Below are 22,140 nucleotides of genomic sequence, written 5' to 3'. Positions count from 1 at the left end.
TAGTGACCTCCTAAGGTCTCTTATGCAGAATATATGCATGCAATAAGATAAGCGTCTCAGCTGAAATGCGCATACAGACACAAGCAGCGCACCTTTCGCACTTGTCAACACAAGGGTGCCCAGGCCATACCGGCACAGTGTGGCGAGTAGAGTGCTCTATGCGATCCACCTTTAGGGGCCTCCCTGAGGAGCCTAGACCCCTTGCATTTCCCCGCAGAGCTGAAGTCCACCAGCGCTCAGAGACTGCCTGGGGACAGGATGTTGGTGCTCCGGGACACCAATCCCACAAGGGCCCCCTCAGAGCAATGCGAGTGCCCCCACAGTAGCAGGGCTTGCCCGGAACGGCAGACAAACCTACCCCCGAAACCGGAAAAAAAAGAAACGGCGCATGCCCAAGGAAAGAGTTTCCTAGTAAACGGAGAAAAAGACAGATTTACCCTCCGAACGAACGAGCGAACAATACCACATCCCGAGCCACCAACTCCCCTTTTCCTAAGTACCAAAAGGAAAGTAACCCTCTCTCTGTGGAGTACTGCAATAACTGCATTGCTAGTTTTAGCCCCGCCCTCGTTAGCGTGACGTATAGCAGTGACGGAGGCGGAACCAGCGGGCAGATTTTGGTAGGTCGTAGTGACGTATCTGCACTGCAGCCTGACTTGAGACGAGGTGAAAAGGCGACGAGTACCACTTTGGCTACTGATCTAGCCTATAACAGTTACCTTAGTGGCTGCAGGATCACTGTGCTCCACTATGTTCAACGTGGAAAGCCTAGAACGGGCCGAGCTTGGGGAGAGCCTCCTTACATGGGTGAGTACCTGGGCCCAGTAGGCCGCCTCGCCTGGAGCAAGGTAGTCTGGCTGGAAGCATCCGTTGCGTTGCGCGTCTGTCCGCCCTCTCCGGTCTTCCTCTCCGCGGTTCTACGGGTGGCTCCGGGGTCTCTGTCCGTCACCGCAGTCCCTGCGTCCCAGGACACACCCTCGCTCTCGGATGGGTTTGAGTCCTTCTGGGGTCGGCGGAGCCCCGGTGGACCTGCCCCGCCTGACCAAAGCCCCGGGGCGGGATGGGGAGTCGTAACCTCCGTACGTAGAGGTCTCCATAGCCTTAACTCTGCTTCTGCCGGGAAAAACAAAGGAGCTTGCTCCCCGCGCGCGCCTGCACAGGAGTAAGCAGGTTTCAGTGTGTCGGAGAGTCTGGTGTGTATTTCCTTCCTGTCGCGTGCCTGGACTTGGTGGGCAAGTTGTTATCCATTGCTTTGATTGTGTGTCCCCAGCCTCTCATGTCTTGTGCCTGCCCTGTTCGTGGCTGCAAAGTTCTTGTGCTGTGTTTCCTAACCTTTGCCTGCATTCGACCTGGACTGCATGCATCAGCAGCTTCGTGGTGTGCTTTTACTCACAGAACAGCCAGAACTTACCGGACATTAAACCTGTGTTTGCAGCTACTCTGCATTTTGAGACATGGAACATACCTGTGTAACTGTAACATAATTGTGAAACTGCCATTTCATTAGCAGTTGACTTGCTGGTTTAGCTGACTAGAATCATTGGCTTCCCAAACACACATTAAGAAAATTGCTAAGTAAATATCTACTATATGAAATTGTGGAACATTTCTGTTTATTCTCAATAATAAATCATTTGGCTTTTAGAAATTTAGCCTGTAAAAGGTGGGAGCTGGAGTAAGCTGTGAAGTTCATGAAAATTATTGGGGGTATGAAAATGATGATTTAGGTTTCTCTGTGAAAATCGAAGTGGATAAGGAAGGGACATCCAATACCTGTTAAAAGGGAGTGGGTAGCTTGGAATGTACACAAGACTGAATTTTATGGGAAGAGATGTTTATATTATGCCCTAGCTGCACCAGGGTCTCTCTTTCCTTTGCATTCCTGCTAATTCTTGTGTCTTAACCAAGGTTGTTATTTGTCCTCCTTTTTGCTCTCTATGATTTTTTTCCCTCTCCTCCCCCGCAGATGTTGGAGAAGACATGAGTACTGCTTAGCTTCATGAGGAAGCATACACGTGTGTATGAACTCTGGGAAAGAAAAGCCAAGTGAGAGGCTTGTTTTAAGACTGGTGCAAGGAAGGAAGGTTTACAAGAGGGTGATAGAAAGAGATCTGTTGCTATGTGTTGCTAGCATCCCTGTGCTCCTGCTTTAGTTGTTTTATGTATGCTTCCCCCCACCTCCCCCTCCAGTCCCAAATTGCTTCTTGGCTCTTTTCAAATAACCTACAAATTAACTCTTGCTGTGCTTCCCATCATCTGCATGCAACCGATATCCTTGTGAGCTATTGCAATTATTTATTTTTCTCTTGTATCATAGTGGTCTGTTAAGAGTGATCTGATCTCTTGATCCTACTTCTTATCCAATTTTAAGTTTAATTAAAATATCTTTGTATTGTTAGAGCAAAGCTGCTATATGAAAGTCTGTGTCAATAATTCTTAAAGAGATTTTAGGACTAGAAATAGTCTGACAGTTATTTAAAATATGCTGTTCAAATTTGGTTTTAAACTCATTTAAATAAAGTTTCAGAGATGCTAAAAATATTTAATAACATTAAAGTATTTGCTAACTAGCTAGAGGACTAACAAAATGCATAGTTAGAGGCAAAGGCCTCTTTGGGGGAGGGGAGGCTTCTTTCTACAGCTAAATATTATAAGAAACAATGCTCTATATATTCTAAAGGACTGTTGTCTTGCTCAACTTCTGTGTGTGCTCAGGTCCAGTAGAAGTTGGGATAGTGCTGATAAAATATGAAGTAAAATAAAATAATGGTTCTTGTTTGTGGAGGGGATGAGGACCAGTATATCTAGATGAAATCTGCTTGTGAACTGTTAGGAAAAAATTTTTTTTCCTTTTTTTTTTTCCTTGCATGACACTGAAAAGTATTGGAACCAACTAGTGATTGTCCCTGCCATGTTTCAAATTTGAAGATGAGGCAATCAATTTGTTCAGTGGTAAACTTTATTGTTACTTTTGAACTTTTTTTACAAATCTGAACCATTTAAAAAATCACCTTGGGACAAGGAACAGGAAACAACGGGAAAGTTTGTGAAAGGGTTAAATCCCTGACAATCCCTGACTAAGACCTTACTGTGAGTTTCACTCGCATCCTTGTTCTCTTTTGTTCTCTTCCCCTGCAAAGATAGTTTTAGTTACCTGCTGAGCAGAGTTGATGATAGGACATTTCCTGTAACTTCTTACCTGATAAGACTAAACAGGCCTTGAGCAAGCTCGTTAGGCTTCCTAATTAAATCACTGATAACAGGAACTCAGGACGATTGTGCCGAAGATAAGCACCAAAGAACTAGCTTAAATCGACCCCCTTGTAACATTCGGAGGCCGAAGGACTGATGAGCTAACTCAATGACTATATATGGACAAAGGAAGTCCAAAGTTCAATTAGCGGACAACGTGAGGAAGACTATGGAAGACCACCGGGAGGGTGAAAAGACCCTAACCCTAATTTTACTGCGCATGCTTGGACTATGTAAATGAATTCCGGGAACTCATCACCATAAAACTTCCCTTTTCAGGAAATCTGATGAATATGTATGATTTTTCTGTATATGAACTGATGTGTTGTGCTAACCTGGCAGAGCACTTGTGGCGGAGTGATCCCCAGTGCTGCCCAGCACTGCAATAAAGAATACCTGCTTAGTAGTCATCCCGACTATTGAGTCCTGATTTCGGCTTTTCACAGCAACATTTGAAATGTTAATTCTGCTCTATGGCATTGTCCATCTGTAGGAATTATGTACTTGGGCATGTGATCATTCTTAAGCAATAGTAAGTATTTACACTCCTTGATCATGAAATTGAATCTGTGCAGACGGATTCTTGTCCATCTCTGTAGGAGCGGTCCATAGAGATGGACCAAGCAGTATCCCTGAAGTCTAGCATCCCATAGACCATTTATTTAAATATTCCAACTAATCTATGCCCTTTTTTTCCCCATTCTTTGCATGCTGACCTAGCTTCTTCTGGTTTTGGTTAGCAGAAATATTTTAAAATAATTCTTAAATGGCATTAGAATTGGGGTTTTTTTGCTACTTTGGCCATTTCAATATTTTTGTGTGAATGTGGCTTTGAAAATGGCTCAGTTCGATTTAAAAAAAAAAAAAAAAAAGGTGATTCAGAATTGGCTTTTGTTCTGGCCCTACCTGGATTTAAAAACTGTTTTGGCTGAGCTGGTTTTACACTTGATTGGCTGGGATGCATCTCCCCTTAAATTGCAAGACATGAAACTTGCAAAAAAGACCTTGAGGTTTTTTTAGTCTCAAGTGAAATGGGTAATATATACTAATATATAATAAAGAAAACTTTTCTTTGTCTGGCTCTTCCCTCAAGTCCCATAATGATTCTTGGGAAACTGCTCATTTAGATGGCAAAAGAGCTGTTACAATTTAGAAAAGACTGGTCATCTGAGATCCATTGTGCTGGAAAAATTGTTTGTTCTTAAGAACTGGTTTAACCTCCTGGATTGCTTGTAAAAGCAATTCACATCCATAATGAAGTACTTGACAACTGTTTTGTCAATGGTTTGAAGAGATGAGGCTTTGCAAAGAGGACTGAGAAACTATTCAACCTAAACTGTGTTGCTGGCATCGATGTAGGTGACCTGAAATTGCTCCTCTCTGACAACCTGTGCTTTTGATGGATGAGAATATCCCTCAAGTCTCATATATTGCATGTCTGAGATTACTATATTTGATATCTTTAAACCAGATCAAGCCACTTTACCTATAAATGTTTTTGTTTTATTTTTTAATACTCCCATCACCATTTTTGGTTATGTTAAAGTTTATTATTTGAGTTCTGTTATAGTCTCAACCATTCTGTGATTCTATTAACATCTTCATTAATAATCTGGCTGATAGGGCAGAGTGTACCCTCAGCAAGTTTGCTGGTGACACAAAAGTGGGAGGAATGGCTGATATGCCAGAGGGTCGTGCGGCCATCCAGAGGGACCTGAACAGGCTGGAGAAATGGGCTGACAGGAACTTCATGAAGTTCAACAAGGGGAAGGGCAAAGTCCTGCCCCTGGGGAGGAACAACCCCAGGCACCAGTACATGCTGGGGGCCACCCACCTGGAAAGCAGCTCTGCAGAAAAGGACCTGGGGGTCCTGGTGGACACCAGGTTGAACATGAGCCAGCAATGTGCCCTTGCTGCAAAGAGGGCAAACGGTATCCTGGGGAGCATTAGGAGGAGTGTTGCCAGCAGGTGGAGGGAGGTGATCCTTCCCCTCTACTCAGCACTGGTGTCCTGTGTCTAGTTCTGGGCTCCCTAGTAAAAGAGAGACATAGAGCTACTGGAGAGAGTCCAATGAAGGGCCACGAAGATGATCAAGGGACTGGAGCAATCTCTCCTATGAGGAAAGGCTGAGATTGCTGGGACTGTTTATCCTGGAGAAGAGAAGGCTCAGGGGGGATCTTACTGATATATATGAATACCTGAAGGGAGGGTGCAGAAAGGACAGAGCCAGGCTCTTTTCAGTGGTGCCCAGTGACACGACAAGAGGCAATGGGCACAAGCGGAAAAACAGGAGGTTCCATCTGAACAACAGGAAAAGCTTTTTTACTTTGGGGATGACCGAGCACTGGAAGGGGTTGCCCAGAGTGGTTGTGGAGTCTCCCTCCTTGGAGATATTCAAAAGACGTCTGGACATGGTCCTGGGCAGCCAGCCCTAGGTGACCCTGCTTGAGAAGGGGAGTTGGACAAGATGACCTCCAGAGGTCCCTTCCAACCTCAACCATTCTATGATTGTATTATGGCATTGCTTGATTTCATTCATCTCTTGGATTTAGAGCATTGTTGTATATGTTCCTGAATAACTTTTTTTCAGGGTTTTAAACACCTGAGAGGGCTTTATTTCCTGCTGTTTCAGAAGATTGCCATGATGGTTCTTGAGGCAGCCAGGGCAGCAGGAAATGAAGTGAAACTGAGCAAGGGATTGGAGCCGAACTACTAACATATCAGATTTCATTGTTCTAAGCCTTAGCAGTTCTCCTGATTTCGGCTGGGATAGAGTTAGTTTTCTTCCTAGTAGCTGGTATAGTGCTGTGTTTTGGATTTTAGTATGAGAATAATATTGATAACACACTGATGTTTTAGTTGTTGCTAAGTAGTGCTTACACTAGTCAAGGACTTTTCAGCTTCCCATGCTCTGCCAGGTGCACAAGAAGCTGGGAGGGGACACAGCCAGGATAGTTGATCCAAACTGGCCAAAGGGCTATTCCATACCGTATGATGTCATGCTCAGTATATAAACGGAGGGGGGGAGTTGGCTGGGGGGTAGCGATTACTGCTCATGGACTGGCTGGGTGTCGGTTGGCAGGTGGTGAGCGATTGCATCACTTGTTTTTTTTCCCCTTGGGTTTTGTTCCTCTCTCGCTCTCTTGTTGTTTTCCTTCTCATTACAATTTATTATTAAATTTTTGTTCTAATTATTAAACTGTTCTTATCTCAACCCATGCATTTTCTTACTTTTGCTCTTCAGATTCTCTCCCCCATCCCACCGGGTGCGGGAGGGTGAGCGAGCGGCTGTGTGGTGCTTACATGCTGAACTGAAGCTAAACCATGACATCCTTTTTGGCACCCAACGTGGGGCATGAAGGCTTTGAGATAATAACAGATTAACCAGAGCATATTAAGAAATTTAGATCTGCTAATAGTTGCGGGTCACAATATTGATTCATCTGTTCTCGATATTGGTTTACCTGATCTGCACCATACTCTTTTTTTTGCTGTACATGTTAAAGATCGGTGTTGGTTTTTGCAGTTTGCTGTGCTCTGCAGTGATTAGTGATGTTTTGCCTGGGATATTTGTTATTAAAACAGTGACCTTGATCTTAATTTGGTATCTGAGTTTCGTACTGAAGCCATTACTGTATGCCGGGTACCACCTGGTGGAGACAATTAACAATTATACTTCTTCCTCTGACAGGTTTTTAATGGAGGAAATACAGAATGGCACCTTCTCTACCTTCTTCTATGATGTTTCCTCCTTCATTACCATAACTTTTCAGTATCTTCAACATCCTTGGGTAGTTAAGATCCTTCTATTGCTATTTCTTGGGAATATTGTTTCAGTTTTGTCTAAGGTTAGTAAATAATTTAAGAATATCATCCAGAGATCTGCCCCGAGGCTGGATAGTTATGAGTGGCACGGTGTGTGGGATAGCATGGGCAAGTAGACAGGACAGTGGGCACCTCCAATGTTTTGGAACTTCACCCCTGAACAAGTGCAGAATCCTGAAAAATTAGTAGACTATTTGGAAAAAGTATGCTGTCACCCTGGCAATTCCAAAGAGACACAAATCACTGCAATGTGCTGGGGCCTGGCCCATGCCTACCAAGCCCTGTTCAACACTATTCAGAATCCTCAAGGGGAAGAGAAGGTCTCTGGATCTGACGACAAAAGTAACAGGCACTGCGGCTACTCCAACCCTCACGACAGGCACCGCAGCTACTCCAACCCCCCCTGCGACAGATACTGCAGTTGCTCCATTCCCCACGACAGGCACTGCGGCTGAAAGAGGGAACCAACTCGTGCCTGTATCAGTTGCCCCTACACACAAGAAGAAATCTTGGAAGAGAAAGTCAGCTCCTTTAGAAAGGGAGGATGAAAAAGCAGGACCATCACAAAGAGAGGAGGAGGAAGAGGAAGAACTCGTAAACGAGATGAAAACCACCCGATCCCTATCCCTGAGCAAGCTGCAAGATATGCAAAAAGATTTCAGCCGTCATCCAGGCGAGCATATTGTCACCTGGCTGCTCTGATGCTGGGATACTGGGGCCAGTAGCCTGGAATTAGAGGGTAAGGAAGCCAAGCAGCTGGGATCCCTTTCTAGGGAAGGGGGCATTGACAAAGCGATTGGAAAAGGGGCACCAGCCCTCAGCCTCTGGAGGCGACTCCTGTCTGCAATGAAGGAAAGGTATCCCTTCAAGGAAGATGTTATATATCGCCCAGGCAAATGGACCACCATGGAGAGAGGTATCCAGTACCTGAGGGAATTAGGCATGCTGGAGGTGATTCATGGTGACCTGAACAATGAGCATTTATCCAAAGATCCACATGAAGTCCACTGCACATGACCCATGTGGTGGAAGTTGGTGCAGAGTACACCATCGTCGTGTGCCAACTCATTGGCAATACTGACCTGGAAAGAAGGAGAGGGTCCAACGGTGGATGAAGCGGCTAGCCAACTCCAGGAATACGGAGAAAATATCTCTTCCTCCCTTGTCTCAGCTGTGGAGAAACTGTCCGGGAAGGTCCAGCAACTCAAAGAGGATATGTCCTACTTTCCACCTGTATGGACCAGTATCTCAGCTATTAGGAATCAGCGTTCCTCTGCTCAAGAGAGAGGATATAGAGGGTACACACCACGGGGCACCCTATGGTTTTACTTGCGTGATCACACAGACGACATGAGGAAGTGGGATGGAAAACCTACCTCGACCCTAGAGGCGTGGGTACGTGAGTTGCAAGGAAAAACAATCACCAAAGTGTTGCAGATTGATGCACGGACTCCGATCGAGGGGTAAATCGAAGACCCTTTATTGAAATCTTCCATGGCCTATATACTTTCTATTTGTTTACACACGCGCTACTGAGAGAACTCCTATTGGTCTACATGTCTTGTCCATGCGCCCCCCATGCACCCCCCATGCGTCCCTTCAGCTAATACAATTGGCTATCTCCCTGCAACCCTGCAGTTCCTTCCCCCACAACAAAGGTGTTCCAGACGCACTGTCTCCTTTTTTTGGACATGACCCGAACCCTCAGTACTTCAATCTTGTTAACCCTTTCACTCCCACAATGCCTAATTCCTCCTCAATTCCCCCTTTTTGTTTTTCAACAACATATATTTTTTGCACCATTTTCTGCAACATTCCTTGAACACATGACAGCAAACAAGGTACAAACAGCAAGATACAAAAAAATATACCAATAACCAATAACCCAGTTTTTAACAATGATTCAGCGTTCGCACTAAAGACACCCATATGTTGCTACTGTTCCAGGTTATCATTGACATGGGGTTCGCTGCTGTTATGGTCGTCAGCGTCAGCAGTCCCCATGTCATTAGCAAGGGCAGGCTTGTCGGTGTCTTCATGATTCGCTTTTTCAAGGGCCGGTCTTACACATCGAGCAGGGATCCAGCGTGGTCCTTGCTCTGTGGAGACACAAGCGTATCCTCGACCCCATGTTATTAATGTATAAGGTCCTTCCCATTGTCCCGATTATAGAGACCTTACCCACACTTTAACATCCTTGCTAGATACATCTATCCTATCGGTCGAACCAAAAGTTAAAAAATGTCGAACAATTGGTGGTCGCTGTTCCAATGCGGCCTCCCTAATATCTAAATAATTTAAGGTATAAACTGTTTTCCATAACCGTACTTGGGGGCTTTCTCCCACCATTCCCCCTTTTTGTTTTTCAAGTATGTTTTAGGGTTTGGTGACTGCGTTCAACAATAGCCTGGCCTTGTGGGGAATGTGGAATGCCTGTTAGATGTACTACACCCCATAGCTGTAAAAAGCGTTGGGTTTTCTGGCTAATGTACCCAGGGCCCGTTATCTGTTTTGATAGTAGATGGCACCCCCAGGGCTGCGAAAGCTGCAGTCCAGTGTCGAATGACATCTTTTGCTTTTTCTCCAGATTCTGCAGTTGCCCATAAAGCACCCGAATAAGTATCGATAGAAACATGCACCCATTTTTGTCTCCCAAATTCAGCTGTATGAGTGACATCTGTCTGCCATAATTGTAATGCGTAGAGACCTCGCGGATTTACCCCCGTTTTGCGGACGGCAGCAAAAGGTTGACAATCCGGGCACGCACGTACAATGGCGCGGGCTGTATCCCAAGAGAGGCCGAATTGTTTTCTTAGTGCTTTAGCTGACTGGTGAAAAAACTCATGGGATAGCTGGGCTTGTTTTATAGTTTGTGGTACTGGGGTTGCCCAAACTGGAGCGGTCAAGCGATCTGCTCTACGGTTACCTTCCGCAATAAAACCTGGTAGATTTGTATGGCTCCTGGTGTGTAGTACATAAAAATCATTTTGCCTACGATTTAGCTCATACCATAATTGTTTAAATAAAGAGAACAGCTGTTCGTTATTAACATGTTTGAACCATGCTTTCTCTAATCGTTGGACTACCCCGCATACGTATTGTGAATCAGTCACTATATTCAATGGTTCACTCCATTTTTGGAATGCTTTTATGACTACTACTAATTCCACTATTTGAGGAGTGCCTTGAACCACATGGATCTCTTCCTTCCAATGTTCCTCTTCTTTCCAAACTATGACTGCTCGGCCCGTTTTTCCTGACCCATCGGTAAACACAGTAATTCCAGAGACTGGTACAGGGCTGCATCTGGGTCGAGCAACTATTTCAATGTCTTTAAATTCCATAAATAATTTATGAGCTGGCATGTGGATGCTAAGTGTTCCCGCATAGTCTAGCAAAGCAGTTTGTAACGGTATGCTATTAGCTAAGCTCCAGTCCAAATGTTCTTTCGTCAATGGAATGTAAATTGTATGCATTTCCTCACCTCGTAACTGTACAGCACGTTTCCGCCCTTTACGAATTAACGTCGCAAACATTTCCACTCTGGTAGTAATAGTTTTCACAGGCTGATATGGCAAAAACACCCATTCTATCAAAAGCAAAGGATCATTATTGGTTGCTACCCATTGCCCCAGTAGAGCTAACGGCTGGGTAATAGTGTTAATGATATAGAGCTGGAGGCCGTATCCGTCATGGACGCGATGGGCTTGTCGTGACTGTATTGCTTGTTCGATGTGAGCCAAGGCCTCCTTCGCTTCGGGAGTCAGTATACATTTGGAATCTAGTGCGGGATCACCTCTTAATAAATCAAAGAGAGGTTGTAGTGTATCATTTGTGATTCCCAGCAAGGGTCGAATCCAATTAATGGCACCAAGTGTTCTTTGTACATCGTTTAGAGTGCTGACTTCCCACTTCAAGGCCACTCTCTGAGGTTCAACAGCGCATTCCAAGATTTTCCACCCTAAGTAACACCAGGGAAGTTCCTTTTGAACCTTCTCAGGTGCCACTTGTAATCCAAATTTCTGTAATGCTTGAACTGTGTCTTTTACTGCTAACTGTATATTGTCTACAGAAGCCCCAGAGATGAGTATATCATCCATATAATGATATATTAGTATTTGTGGGTATTGTTCTCGAACCCCAGAGAGTGCTCTTGCGACATATTTGACATATTGTGGGACTATTTTTCATGCCTTAAGGCAAGACCGTCCAGTGATATCGTTGCATGGGTTTGCTGTTGTTAATTGAGGGAACCGAAAAAGCAAATCGAGGGCAGTCTTGGGCCGCTAAAGGAATTGTAAAAAAGCAATCCTTCAAGTCCATCACTATTATTGGCCAATTCGCAGGAATCATAGTAGGAGAAGGGAGTCCCGGTTGCAAAGCCCCCATGCTTTTGATCACTGCATTGATTTGCCTCAAGTCATGTAACAATAGCCATTTACCGCTTTTTTTCTTTATAACAAACACAGGGGTATTCCATGGACTTGTAGTTGGAACAATGTGACCTTGCTGTAACTGTTCTTGCACTAAATCATTCAGAGCGCGGATCTTTTTGTTTGTGAGGGGCCACTGATCCACCCAGACAGGCTTCATGTCTCCTGTTCACAGACTTCAAGTCCCTGTTCGCAGACTTCAAGTCCCCTGTTCGGGCGCCATTTGTTGCGGATTGATGCACGGACTCCGATCGAGGGGTAAATCGAAGACCCTTTATTGAAATCTTCCATGGCATATATACTTTCTATTTGTTTACACACGCGCTACTGAGAGAACTCCTATTGGTCTACATGTCTTGTCCACGCGCCCCCCATGCACCCCCCATGCGTCCCTTCAGCTAATACAATTGGCTATCTCCCTGCAACCCTGCAGTTCCTTCCCCCACAACAAAGGTGTTCCAGACGCACTGTCTCCTTTTTTTGGACATGACCCGAACCCTCAGTACTTCAATCTTGTTAACCCTTTCACTCCCACAATGCCTAATTCCTCCTCACCAAAGGGGGTTCGTCTAGGAAAATTGCTGCTCCGGTTTCCAGTGGATAGTTCCCCAGACAGAGTAAAAGGGCTGATCTTACTCCTGATTTTAATGAAGGGACTCCTGACTCGTATGTACAAGAAATGGGTAATGAATAAAAATGTGCTCCACACCGCAGCTGGAGAGAATGGCCCTACCTGGAGTGTCTGGCAGAAAGCACCAGGGGAGACTCGAGGTCGACCCCTAGGGTTTTTGAGTCAGGGATACAGAGGATCCGAGGCCTGCTATACTCCAACTGAAAAAGAGGTATTGGCAGCATATGAAGGGGTTCAAGCTACTTCAGAAGTGGTTGGTACTGAAGCACAGCTCCTCCTGGCACCCCGACTGCTGGTGCTGGGCTGGATGTTCAAAGGGAGGGTCCCCTCTAGACATCATGCAACTGATGCTATGTGGAGTAAGTGGGTCACACTGATCACACAATGGGCTCGAATAGGAAACCCCAATCGCCCAGGAATCTTGGAAGTGATCATGGACCAGCCAGAAGGCAAAGATTTCGGAATATCGCCAGAGGAGGAGGTGACACGTGCTGAGGAGGCCCCACTGTACAATAAACTACCAGAAAATGAGAAGCAATATGCCCTGTTCACTGATGGGTCCTGTCATCTTCTAGGAAAACATCGGAGATGGAAAGCTGCTGTATGGAGTCCTATACAACAAGTTGTAGAAACTGCTGAAGGAGAAGGAGAATCGAGCCAATTTGCAGAAGTAAAGGCCATCCAGTTGGCTTTAGACCTTGCTGAATGAGAAAAGTGGCCAGCACTTTATCTCTATACTGACTCATGGATGGTGGCAAATGCCCTGTGGTGGTGGTTGCAGCAATGGAAGCAGAACATCTGGCAGTGCAGAGGCAAACCCATCTGGGCTGTAGCATTGTGGCAAAATATTGCTGCCCGGGTTGAGATCTTGGTTGTAAAAGTACGTCACGTAGATGCTCATGTACCCAAGAGTCAGGCCACTGAGGAACATCAAAACAACCAGCAGGTGGATCAGGCTGCTAAGATTGAAGTGGCTCAGGTGGATCTGGACTGGCAACATAAGTGTGAATTATTCATAGCTTGGTGGGCCCATGACACCTCAGGCCATCAAGGAAGAGATGCAACATATAGATGGGCTCGTGATCGAGGGTTGCACAGGTTATCCATGAATGTGAAACATGCGCTGCAATCAAGCAAGCCAAGCGGTTAAAGCCTCTGTGGTATGGAGAGTGATGGCTGAAATATAAATATGGGGAGGCCTGGCAGATCGATTATATCACGCTCCCACAAACCCGCCAAGGCAAGCGCCATGTGCTTACAATGGTGGAAGCAACCACCGGATGGCTGGAAACATATCCTGTACGCCATGCCACCGCCCGGAACGCTATCCTGGGCCTTGAAAAGCAAGTCCTGTGGCGACATGGCACCCCAGAAAGAATTGAGTCAGACAACGGGACTCATTTCCGAAACAACCTCATAGACACCTGGGCCAAAGTTCATGGCATTGAGTGGGTATATCACATCCCCTATCATGCACCAGCCTCCGGGACAATTGAACAATACAATGGACTGTTAAAGACTACACTGAGAGCAATGGGTGGTGGGACATTCCAACATTGGGATACACATTTAGCACAGACCATCTGGTTAGTCAACACTAGGGGATCTGCCAATCGAGCTGGCCCTGCCCAATCAAAACTTCTACGTACTGTAGAAGGGGATAAAGTCCCTGTACTACACATAAAAAATATGCTGGGGAAGACAGTCTGGGTTACTCCTGCCTTGGGCAAAGGCAAGCCCATTCGTGGGATTGCTTTTTCTCAAGGACCTGGGTGCCCTTGGTGGGTCATGCGAAAGGATGGGGAAGTCCGCTGTGTGCCTCAAGGGGATTTGATTTTGGGTGAGAATTGCCAATGAACTATATGATACGGTGTTAATTCCTATATAATACTGTATGTCATCACTTTTATGGTTGCTATATGCCATATCAAGGGTATTTCAGTAAGAATCACCCAGATTAATGAAGAATGAACTTTGATGAAACCAAGGAAAGTGCAGCAGTGATGGAACCAGAAATTATTTCAGCATGCAACAATCCAACACCACACACCATCTCTCCTGTCCTGAAGGACTGTTATGACAGATGGAATCCAAACTCATGAACTAAATGAACCCAACGGATATTTTAGAGGGATGGCCCATAGACCAAGGGAATGATATCTGTGTGTATATTTCAAAAGACAGGAAAAGTGGTGGTGCTTAATTGGAATGTATTGGAAAGGGTAGAACCTGGGCATGACGTAGATGGTATAGAATAAGGAGTGGATACTGTCCTGGTTTCGGCTGGGATAGAGTTAATTTTCTTCCTAGTAGCTGGTATAGTGCTGTGTTTTGGATTTAGTATGAGAATAATATTGATAACACACTGATGTTTTAGTTGTTGCTAAGTAATGTTTACACTAGTCAAGGCCTTTTCAGCTTCCCATGCTCTGCCAGGTGCACAAGAAGCTGGGAGGGGGCACAGCCAGGACAGCTGATCCAAACTGGCCAAAGGGCTATTCCATACCATATGACATCATGCTCAGTATATAAACTGGGGAGAGTTGGCCAGGGGGTAGCGATTGCTGCTCAGGGACTGGCTGGGCATCAGTTGGCAGGTGGTGAGCGGTTGCATCACTGTTTTTTTTTTCCCTGGGTTTTGTTCCTCTCTTTCTCTCTTGTTGTTTTCCTTTTCATTACAAATTATTATCATTACTACTACTACTATTATTATTATTATTTTCAATTATTAAGCTTTTCTTATCTCAACCCACAATTTTTCTTACTTTTGCTCTTCTGAGTCTCTTCCCCATCCCACCAGGGTGGGAGGGTGAGTGAGCAGCTGTGTGGTCCTCTAGTTGCTGACTGAAGCTAAACCACGACAGCAGTGTTTGCAGCCCACTGTCATTGCAGAATTAGTATCCTACCAAACAAAATTTCCCAGAAACCTCTTCTGAGACTACTCTAGGCAATGCAGTATAGGTACCGAAACAGCATTGCAACCAAAGAATCTAGAACAGTGTGGCTGTGGAGTAAAGGTGCTGTGTTTTTATAATTCTTTCATCATATCTAATAGAGGTATACAGCATCTTTTCTGTTTAAAACTTATGACTGATCAGGGTACAGACACTGATGTTCTTTGCTCTGGGTGTTGCATCAGGAGTGTTTTGAACTCATTTATATCTTCTGGCCGTGTCTGAAGACCTTGGATAGTTTTCATACATGCATGTGGCAGTTGCACTGTAATATGCCCATATCTGAAATAAGAATGACTGCAGCCTTTTCAGTGTGTTGTTTTTACCGTGTGTTGTTTTTTAGTATTTTTATCAGACATAGAGCTAAGGTCTCATACTGGGGAAGGTTGCTCAGTGCTTGCTATTTAACCAGCAGGTTTCCTCAAAGAGTTCAGTGTTGGCTGGTCTTCTGTAGCAGATTGCACTGGAGATGTCAGCAACTGTCCCTCCCCTGTCATGGTAACTGTTGTATGTTTTTCTGTTGTATGTTGCCTCCATTGAGTTGTACCTTACCTACTTTCCTTTTCTTCTTGTCTTGAAGGCCAAATAAAAATACTTTCTGTGGGTAGAGGAATTTAGATACTTATTTCCTTGGTAGAGGTGTTAAAACTCTCTATGAAGTGGGCATTTTGTAAATACTGTTCAAGGCCTCTCTTTTGGCTATTTCCATTTTGAAAGTATTTCTAGCTCTTTATGTGGTATCCGTCCTTACTGTTCTATTTGACTTTCTCCCTTTTGGCTGAAAAACTTCCTCAGTGTGGTGTTTGTGTCTTCTGTGCAGTACCCATTCCAAACTGGAAGGATCTGCCTGCATTCATATGAGATCTAGAGGCCATCTGAGCAACTCCTGACAGAGACTTTGATCCTTCAGGAAGGGTACTTGTGAATTTTTTTTGTAAGTTCCCTTTGTGAAGTAAGTCAAAGTTGCTGGTATTCACTAGTTAAGCTATGTTTTTCCTTTCCTTTTCAGTTACTTCCTTACTTTTTATGCTATAGTACTTTTAGTCTTTGTGTCTCTCCTGTGTAGCCTATACTTTAAGCACCTGTTTTGATTTCTTGTGAATGACAGGATTGCAGGAGACTAGCTAAGCCTCTTTGTTCTAGTCATTGATCACCAACTACAAAGTTGTAGGCTTTCATTTTTTCTTTGGAGGGTGATATCATATCTGCACCAAGGAGCTCATGGGTATTTGTACCATCTAACTAAGCTTCTGACTAGTACTGTATATTCTTTGTGGAGGTCTCATTGACTGTTGGGAGCTAAGACTGTCTGGGAACTGAATTTAGATATCTAAGTTGGACAGCAAGTGTGTATTCACACTGTTTATGTTTCTGGTGTATTAGAAGATCTGGGAAATTAAAGTTTGTATTTTGCATATTTCAGAGTTGCAGAGCATTTAATGGGGCATAGCCTTTCCTCTGTTCTAGGGTTACATAAGATAAAGCTTTGAGGAAGATTGTTTGCCACAGGCAAGAAGGTATTCTTAGCTTTATTATGGGGAAAAGTGTGAGAGGGAAGGAGCGGCAAAGAGAAACTGTTATATACTGTGCTGCTTGGGTGGGGGAGGAGGAGTCTGGAGTGAAGAAGTAAAGCTGGGTATGAGAAATATTTGTTTTGATGTTTGTCTTTGTTTCTCACGACCTGAATCTATTTTAATTGGCAATAAATTAAATTAAATTAATTTTCCCCAATTTTAGTCTGTTTTGCCTGTGACCATAATTGGTAATCAATCTCCCTGTCTTTATCTCAGCCCGTGAGCTTTCTCATCCTAGTTTCTCCCCCTGTCCTGCTGAGGAGGGGGAGCAAGTGAGTGGCTGGGTGGGCATTTGGCCCTTAGCCAAGGTTAACCCACCACAATACCTTTGGGGGAAGAGTTTTTTATTCCATCTGTCAATAAAGATGGTGCTTTTCATCTAAGCTATACCTGCAAGAAGGTAGAGTTCTGGGCGTCAAATGACTTATTTATTCTGCAGGGGCACAACTGTTATCTGTGTTCATCTATGCTTTTTAACATAATGTTTGAAATTTGTTTAAATCTGAACTACTCGTCTTCTAAGCTTTCTTCTCCAAACCCTATCCAAGAAGTTAAAGGACTTTGTTTTGCCTTATGCTGTCAAATAAAAACTATACACCTTTGCATGTCAAACATTGTTTAAATAGGGGTTAAATGGGGTGTACTTTTCTGGTGCTTTTCAGTTTTCCAGTAATCTGGCAGTCTTCATCTGTGATAACAATGGTTTTCTTAATGGGTTTGAATGCTATTCTGCCACATAAACCAATGTCTGTTTTTAGAGAATAGTTGCATTATTTTTGATAGATTAAACTTTGTGGATTGTTGCAGGGAAAAACTTTTCATCTCACATGATTTAAATCAAATGAGGATCAAAGTGTTTTATTGATTTATTAACAATATATGATTAAACAGCAATAATTGAACTATACATTCAGAATCCATATCAATAATACAACAGATAAACCACAATACTAAACACCTACAAAATGTTCATAAACACCTACATATTTCTAAATATGCTTCTGTTGCTACTCCTAAACTAATCACACATGCACACGCACACACAGAGTTAACACCCACCCCTCCCCCCGCAAGGCAGTGTAGAGTAACAAGCACACCTCCCCTTCTGGTAGTGTGTGTTACCCTACTCGCACACCCCTCATGTGGAACATGCGGGTGCTGCAGCTTTAGGTGTGCCCGTGCTGCTCCGTACAATCTGCTAATGCACATGCCAGTGAGAAAGCGCCCCAAGAGGTCACCTTTGCACCCCGAGGGGTGGACCCCTACTTGGTGCACCCTGTACTGCCAGCCCAGTAGCTGGATGCAGGCTACTCATGAGGGAGGAGGCTGCTTTGCTAGGCCTAGGTGGAGGTTGCGATGCCAGTTTCACTGTTTCTCTGTTGCCATTTCTTTTTCCACATTTGCAAAATTTTACTGCTTCTTTTTTAAGCTGACACAACACCAACACACACACACACACACACACACACACACGCTTCCTGCCAAGTCTCTTTTGTAATTCCCTGGTTACTGTTTAATCCAGTTGATGGTCATCATCCTCTTCATTGTTATCAGTTTGGGGCAAATGCCCTCTCAGACAGTTGTGGGTGTCCCATTCACACCCACTGTTACACTCACATCCCTATCTTATCAGTGGTTGTTATCCAGGCCTTGTTGCCAGGAAGAGGCCTCACAGACTGCCCCACAGTCGTGTTATTCTTTGGGTTATGTTGTTATCTGGATTTCCTCAAGAGCCTTGTAGAAGACTAACACTGGTTGTAGGGGTTTTTTGAGAATGTGTTTATACGATTATATTATTTGACATATATATTATTTTGACACTGGCCAAGTAGAGATATAGGTTTTTAGAATTTGATGCTCCAAAGGGTAAACTAGTGGTTCACCTCTTGTAAACTCTGTTCTCAATATTTTGTTTTATGATATGTTTCTGGTTTTAAAAGACAGTTTTTTTCTGTGGTGTTTCTGAAATTCATCACTGCTTGGTGAGGTGTGTATGTATATGTCCTAAAAAACGTGAATGTGCATAAAGAAAGTTGTAGTATATTTGCAATTGACAATATTGCCCATGATCTTTTTTAAAGAGAATAAGAAAAGGAATTTGGACAAATTATTTCAAAGTATGATTAAGTAGATGAAAGCTCAGAAAGAAGTGTTTATTTAGGCTCAGGCTATTCAAAAATTACCTATTGTATACTGTATTTTCATTTTATCATCACAATTGCTCTATTGTTTTTTTGTTATATAAATACCCTGAAGCCATGCTGACTACTCTTGATGATTTTTATGCCTTTAATGTGCCTGGAAATGGTTTCCAGGATTAGCTGCTCCATCACCTTCCCAGGGATGGAGGTGCGGCTGACCAGCCCGTAGTTTCCTGGCTCCTCCTTCCTGCCCTTCTTGAAGATAGGAGTGACATTTGCTTTCCTCCAGTCCTCAGGCATCTCTCCCAGTCACCATGATTGATCAAAGATTTTTGAGAGTGGCCTTGCAATGATATCTGCCAGCTCCCTCAGCACTTGTGGGTGCATCCCATCAGGCCCCAGGTCATCATATATATATATGATCCTTGACATTCCCTTTCCATGCTTCGGAATTAGCAGTGCTCGCATCTTGTATCTTAACCTCCATCTACAGACCAGAAACTCTTCTGTATACAGCCCTTAATGTCTGTTACTGTAATAACTGAGTGCTTCAAAATATTTGGAAAACTAGCAGCATAAAGACCTCCTAGTACTCAAAGAATTATGCTCTTTTCCATCTCATATTATAGAGGAGTTAGGTTTGGAGTACGTCTCTCTGGAACATGTAGGAGCTCTTAGTGATCAGTGTTGTGTTGTTTTGTTTTTATTTTGTTTTGTTTTTAACCAGTTCTCTTATGTACATTACATTGAGAAAGTGGGATTTTCATAATGCTTAAATGGGAGAACACAAGTCTCATTGACTTCCAACTTTTTTCAGTGTGTTAAAAAATGCTTTCAGAAATCCCTTTGTTAGAAATATGCTATAGTTGAGTGTAGTTGAGTTTGCAATGTTCTTGGTTGCAAAAATAAAGCTAATAAGCAATGTCTCCAGTTTGTTTTACTGATTGCCATTCAATCTAAAACTTTCTACATCTCTACTTATACAATAAATGTGTACTTTTTTATTCCAAGTAACAACAGCAAATAAAATAAGCACCAAAAGGTTTTCAAAAGTAAAAGAAGAAAATAACTTCTTTTTTTCCCCTTCCTCTTCAGATCCAGACATTTAACATTGAAACACCATGCCAGACTGTGGAAGACTTAACGAATGGGGTTGTGATGGCTCAGGTGCTCCAAAAGATGTAAGAACAAATTTGTTTCATGATTTTTGGTGCACAAGTTTATCACTTGTACATTTGTCTGAATTTGAGTATATTTTCTTATTTCAAATTTGGCCAGTATTCAGTAAGTACTCAACTAAACTATGTTTAGCCAGTGCTTTTAATCTGGAATATGGGCACTACTTTTTTCTCCAACTTTCAGATAGTTATCTTAACAGCACTTAATATAAGCCTAAAAAAATAGTACTTGGACAAGGTGCTTATCTAGTGCTAATCTTATTGAAAAGTAAATTGGGTTAAAACTGAGCTTATATGTTCACAAAATTTAAATTTCATCTTAAACATTTGAAGCCAGTGCAAGGTAAATTATTAGCTTGGGGCAGTGTTTGAAGTTATAGTACACTGTATCACATGTTAGAATTGCAGTAGATAGAAAAGATGAAGCTGTTAAAATTGTCTGTGTTACTGCTCACACTTTTGCTATCATTTTTATGAGTGATAGAGGGGAGTGCAAATACTGAACAGGCATCAAAAATAACTCTGAAACTGGAGTTAGTCTTTCCAGGTCATGTCTTAGTTGTATTAGCAGGGCAGCATGGGGAATCTGGATCAAACAATAAAACTTCTGTGAGAAGGGAGCAAGGCAAAAAGCAGGATCACAGCCCTGGACTTTGGAAGAGCAGATTTTGACCTCTTCAGGGATCTGCTTGGAAGAATCCCATGGAATAAGACCCTGGAGAGAAGAGGGGTCTAGGAGAGCTCGTTGATTTTTTTTCAAGAATCACCTCCTCTAAGCTCAAGAATGGTCCATCCCAACGAGAAGGAAATCAAGGAAAGGTGGCAGGAGGCCTGCATGGATGAACGAGGAGCTCCTGACTAAACTCAAGCATAAGAAGTGGTAGCAGGGAAAGGAGACCCAGGAGGAATACAGAGTCACTGTTTGAGTGTTCAGGGATGGGGTTAGGAAAGCCAAAGCCCGCCTGGAGTTGAATCTGGCAAGAAACATGAAGTGTAACAAGAAAGGATTCTACAAGTACACGAACAGCAAAAGGGAGTCTAGGGAAAACATGGGCCCACTGCTGAATGGGACAGGGCACTTGATGACAAATGGCATGGAAAAGGCCGAGGTACTCAATGCCGCCTTCACTTCAGTCTTTCCTGGCAAGACCAGCCTTCAGGAATCACGGCTACTGAAACCAGAGGGAAAGTGAAGCAAAGAAGACTTGTCCTCGGTGTAGGAGGATTAGGTTAGAGAAAATTTAAACAAGTTGAACGCACACAAGTCCATGTGACCTGATGGGATGCACCCATAAATGCTAATGGAGCTGGCCAATGTCATTGCGAGGCTACTCTCAATTGGTCTTTGAAAGGTCGTGGTGATTGGGAGAGGTTCCTGAGGACTGGAGGAAAGCAAATGTCACCCCTGCCTTCAAGAAGGGAGACACAGGGAACTACAGGCCAATCATCCTCACCTCGATCCCTGGGAAGGTGCTGGAGCAGCTAATCCTGGAAACCATTTCCAGACACAGACAAGAAGGAGTGAAGAAGAGGGAGCCAGACTGTTCTCGGTGATGCCCACTGATGGGAGAGGAGGCAATGGGCACAAATTGAAATACAGAAATTGGAATACAGGAAATTCCATTTAAATATTAGAAATTACTTTTCTACTGTGAGGGTGATTTGAGCATTGGAACTGGTTGCCTATAGAGAGCTTCCCTTGCTGTAGCTGCCCCTGTTTTGAGCATGATTTTGAGGGGCCTCTTCCAACCTTAACTATTCTATGATTCTATAAGCTGAATGGCTTTGTTTTAATAATGTAATGTTAGTGGTATGCAAGGACATTACATTCTTAGATTAAAGCAAAGGGAAAAAATCACTATTATGCTGGATAATAATAATTTTTTATTAAAAACTTTGAAGTTAATTAGGATTAAAATAGCATATACATTAGTTAAGCATGCCAGTATATAGTCTAGGATGTTTCTGTATACAATCTGAATTTGAGAATGAAATGTTTTGAAATGCTTATGTTCAAGTGTATTAGCTGTCTAACCTTGACACCATGCACAGTGTTTTGGCTCCTGGGGGACTATAGATAAGCATAGTAATTAATATATTGTAGTTAATATGGTAGTTAATAAGTAGTTAATATATATCTAGAACTACCTGT

General features: G+C 43.4%; 1 protein-coding gene across 2 annotated transcripts in view; it reads left to right on the top strand.

Annotated features, from left to right (window-relative positions):
- The first annotated feature begins 318 nt into the window (after nt 1–318).
- LOC140650474 (protein Hook homolog 3-like) overlaps nt 319–22,140 on the top strand; it is a 131,160-nt gene continuing 109,338 nt past the window's right edge. For both annotated transcript variants that reach the window (XM_072858748.1, XM_072858747.1), the window contains exons 1-2: nt 319–807; nt 19,906–19,991. In XM_072858748.1, the coding sequence (XP_072714849.1) occupies nt 751–807; nt 19,906–19,991 (143 nt within the window). In that variant the 5' untranslated portion in view covers nt 319–750. The remainder of the gene's footprint in view (nt 808–19,905; nt 19,992–22,140) is intronic.

The sequence above is a fragment of the Ciconia boyciana genome, chromosome 4 (genome assembly GCF_034638445.1).
Source record: "Ciconia boyciana chromosome 4, ASM3463844v1, whole genome shotgun sequence".
Lineage (NCBI taxonomy): Eukaryota > Metazoa > Chordata > Aves > Ciconiiformes > Ciconiidae > Ciconia > Ciconia boyciana.
Note: the sequence above shows the minus strand (reverse complement) of the source record. Positions and strands in the feature narration are given on the sequence as shown.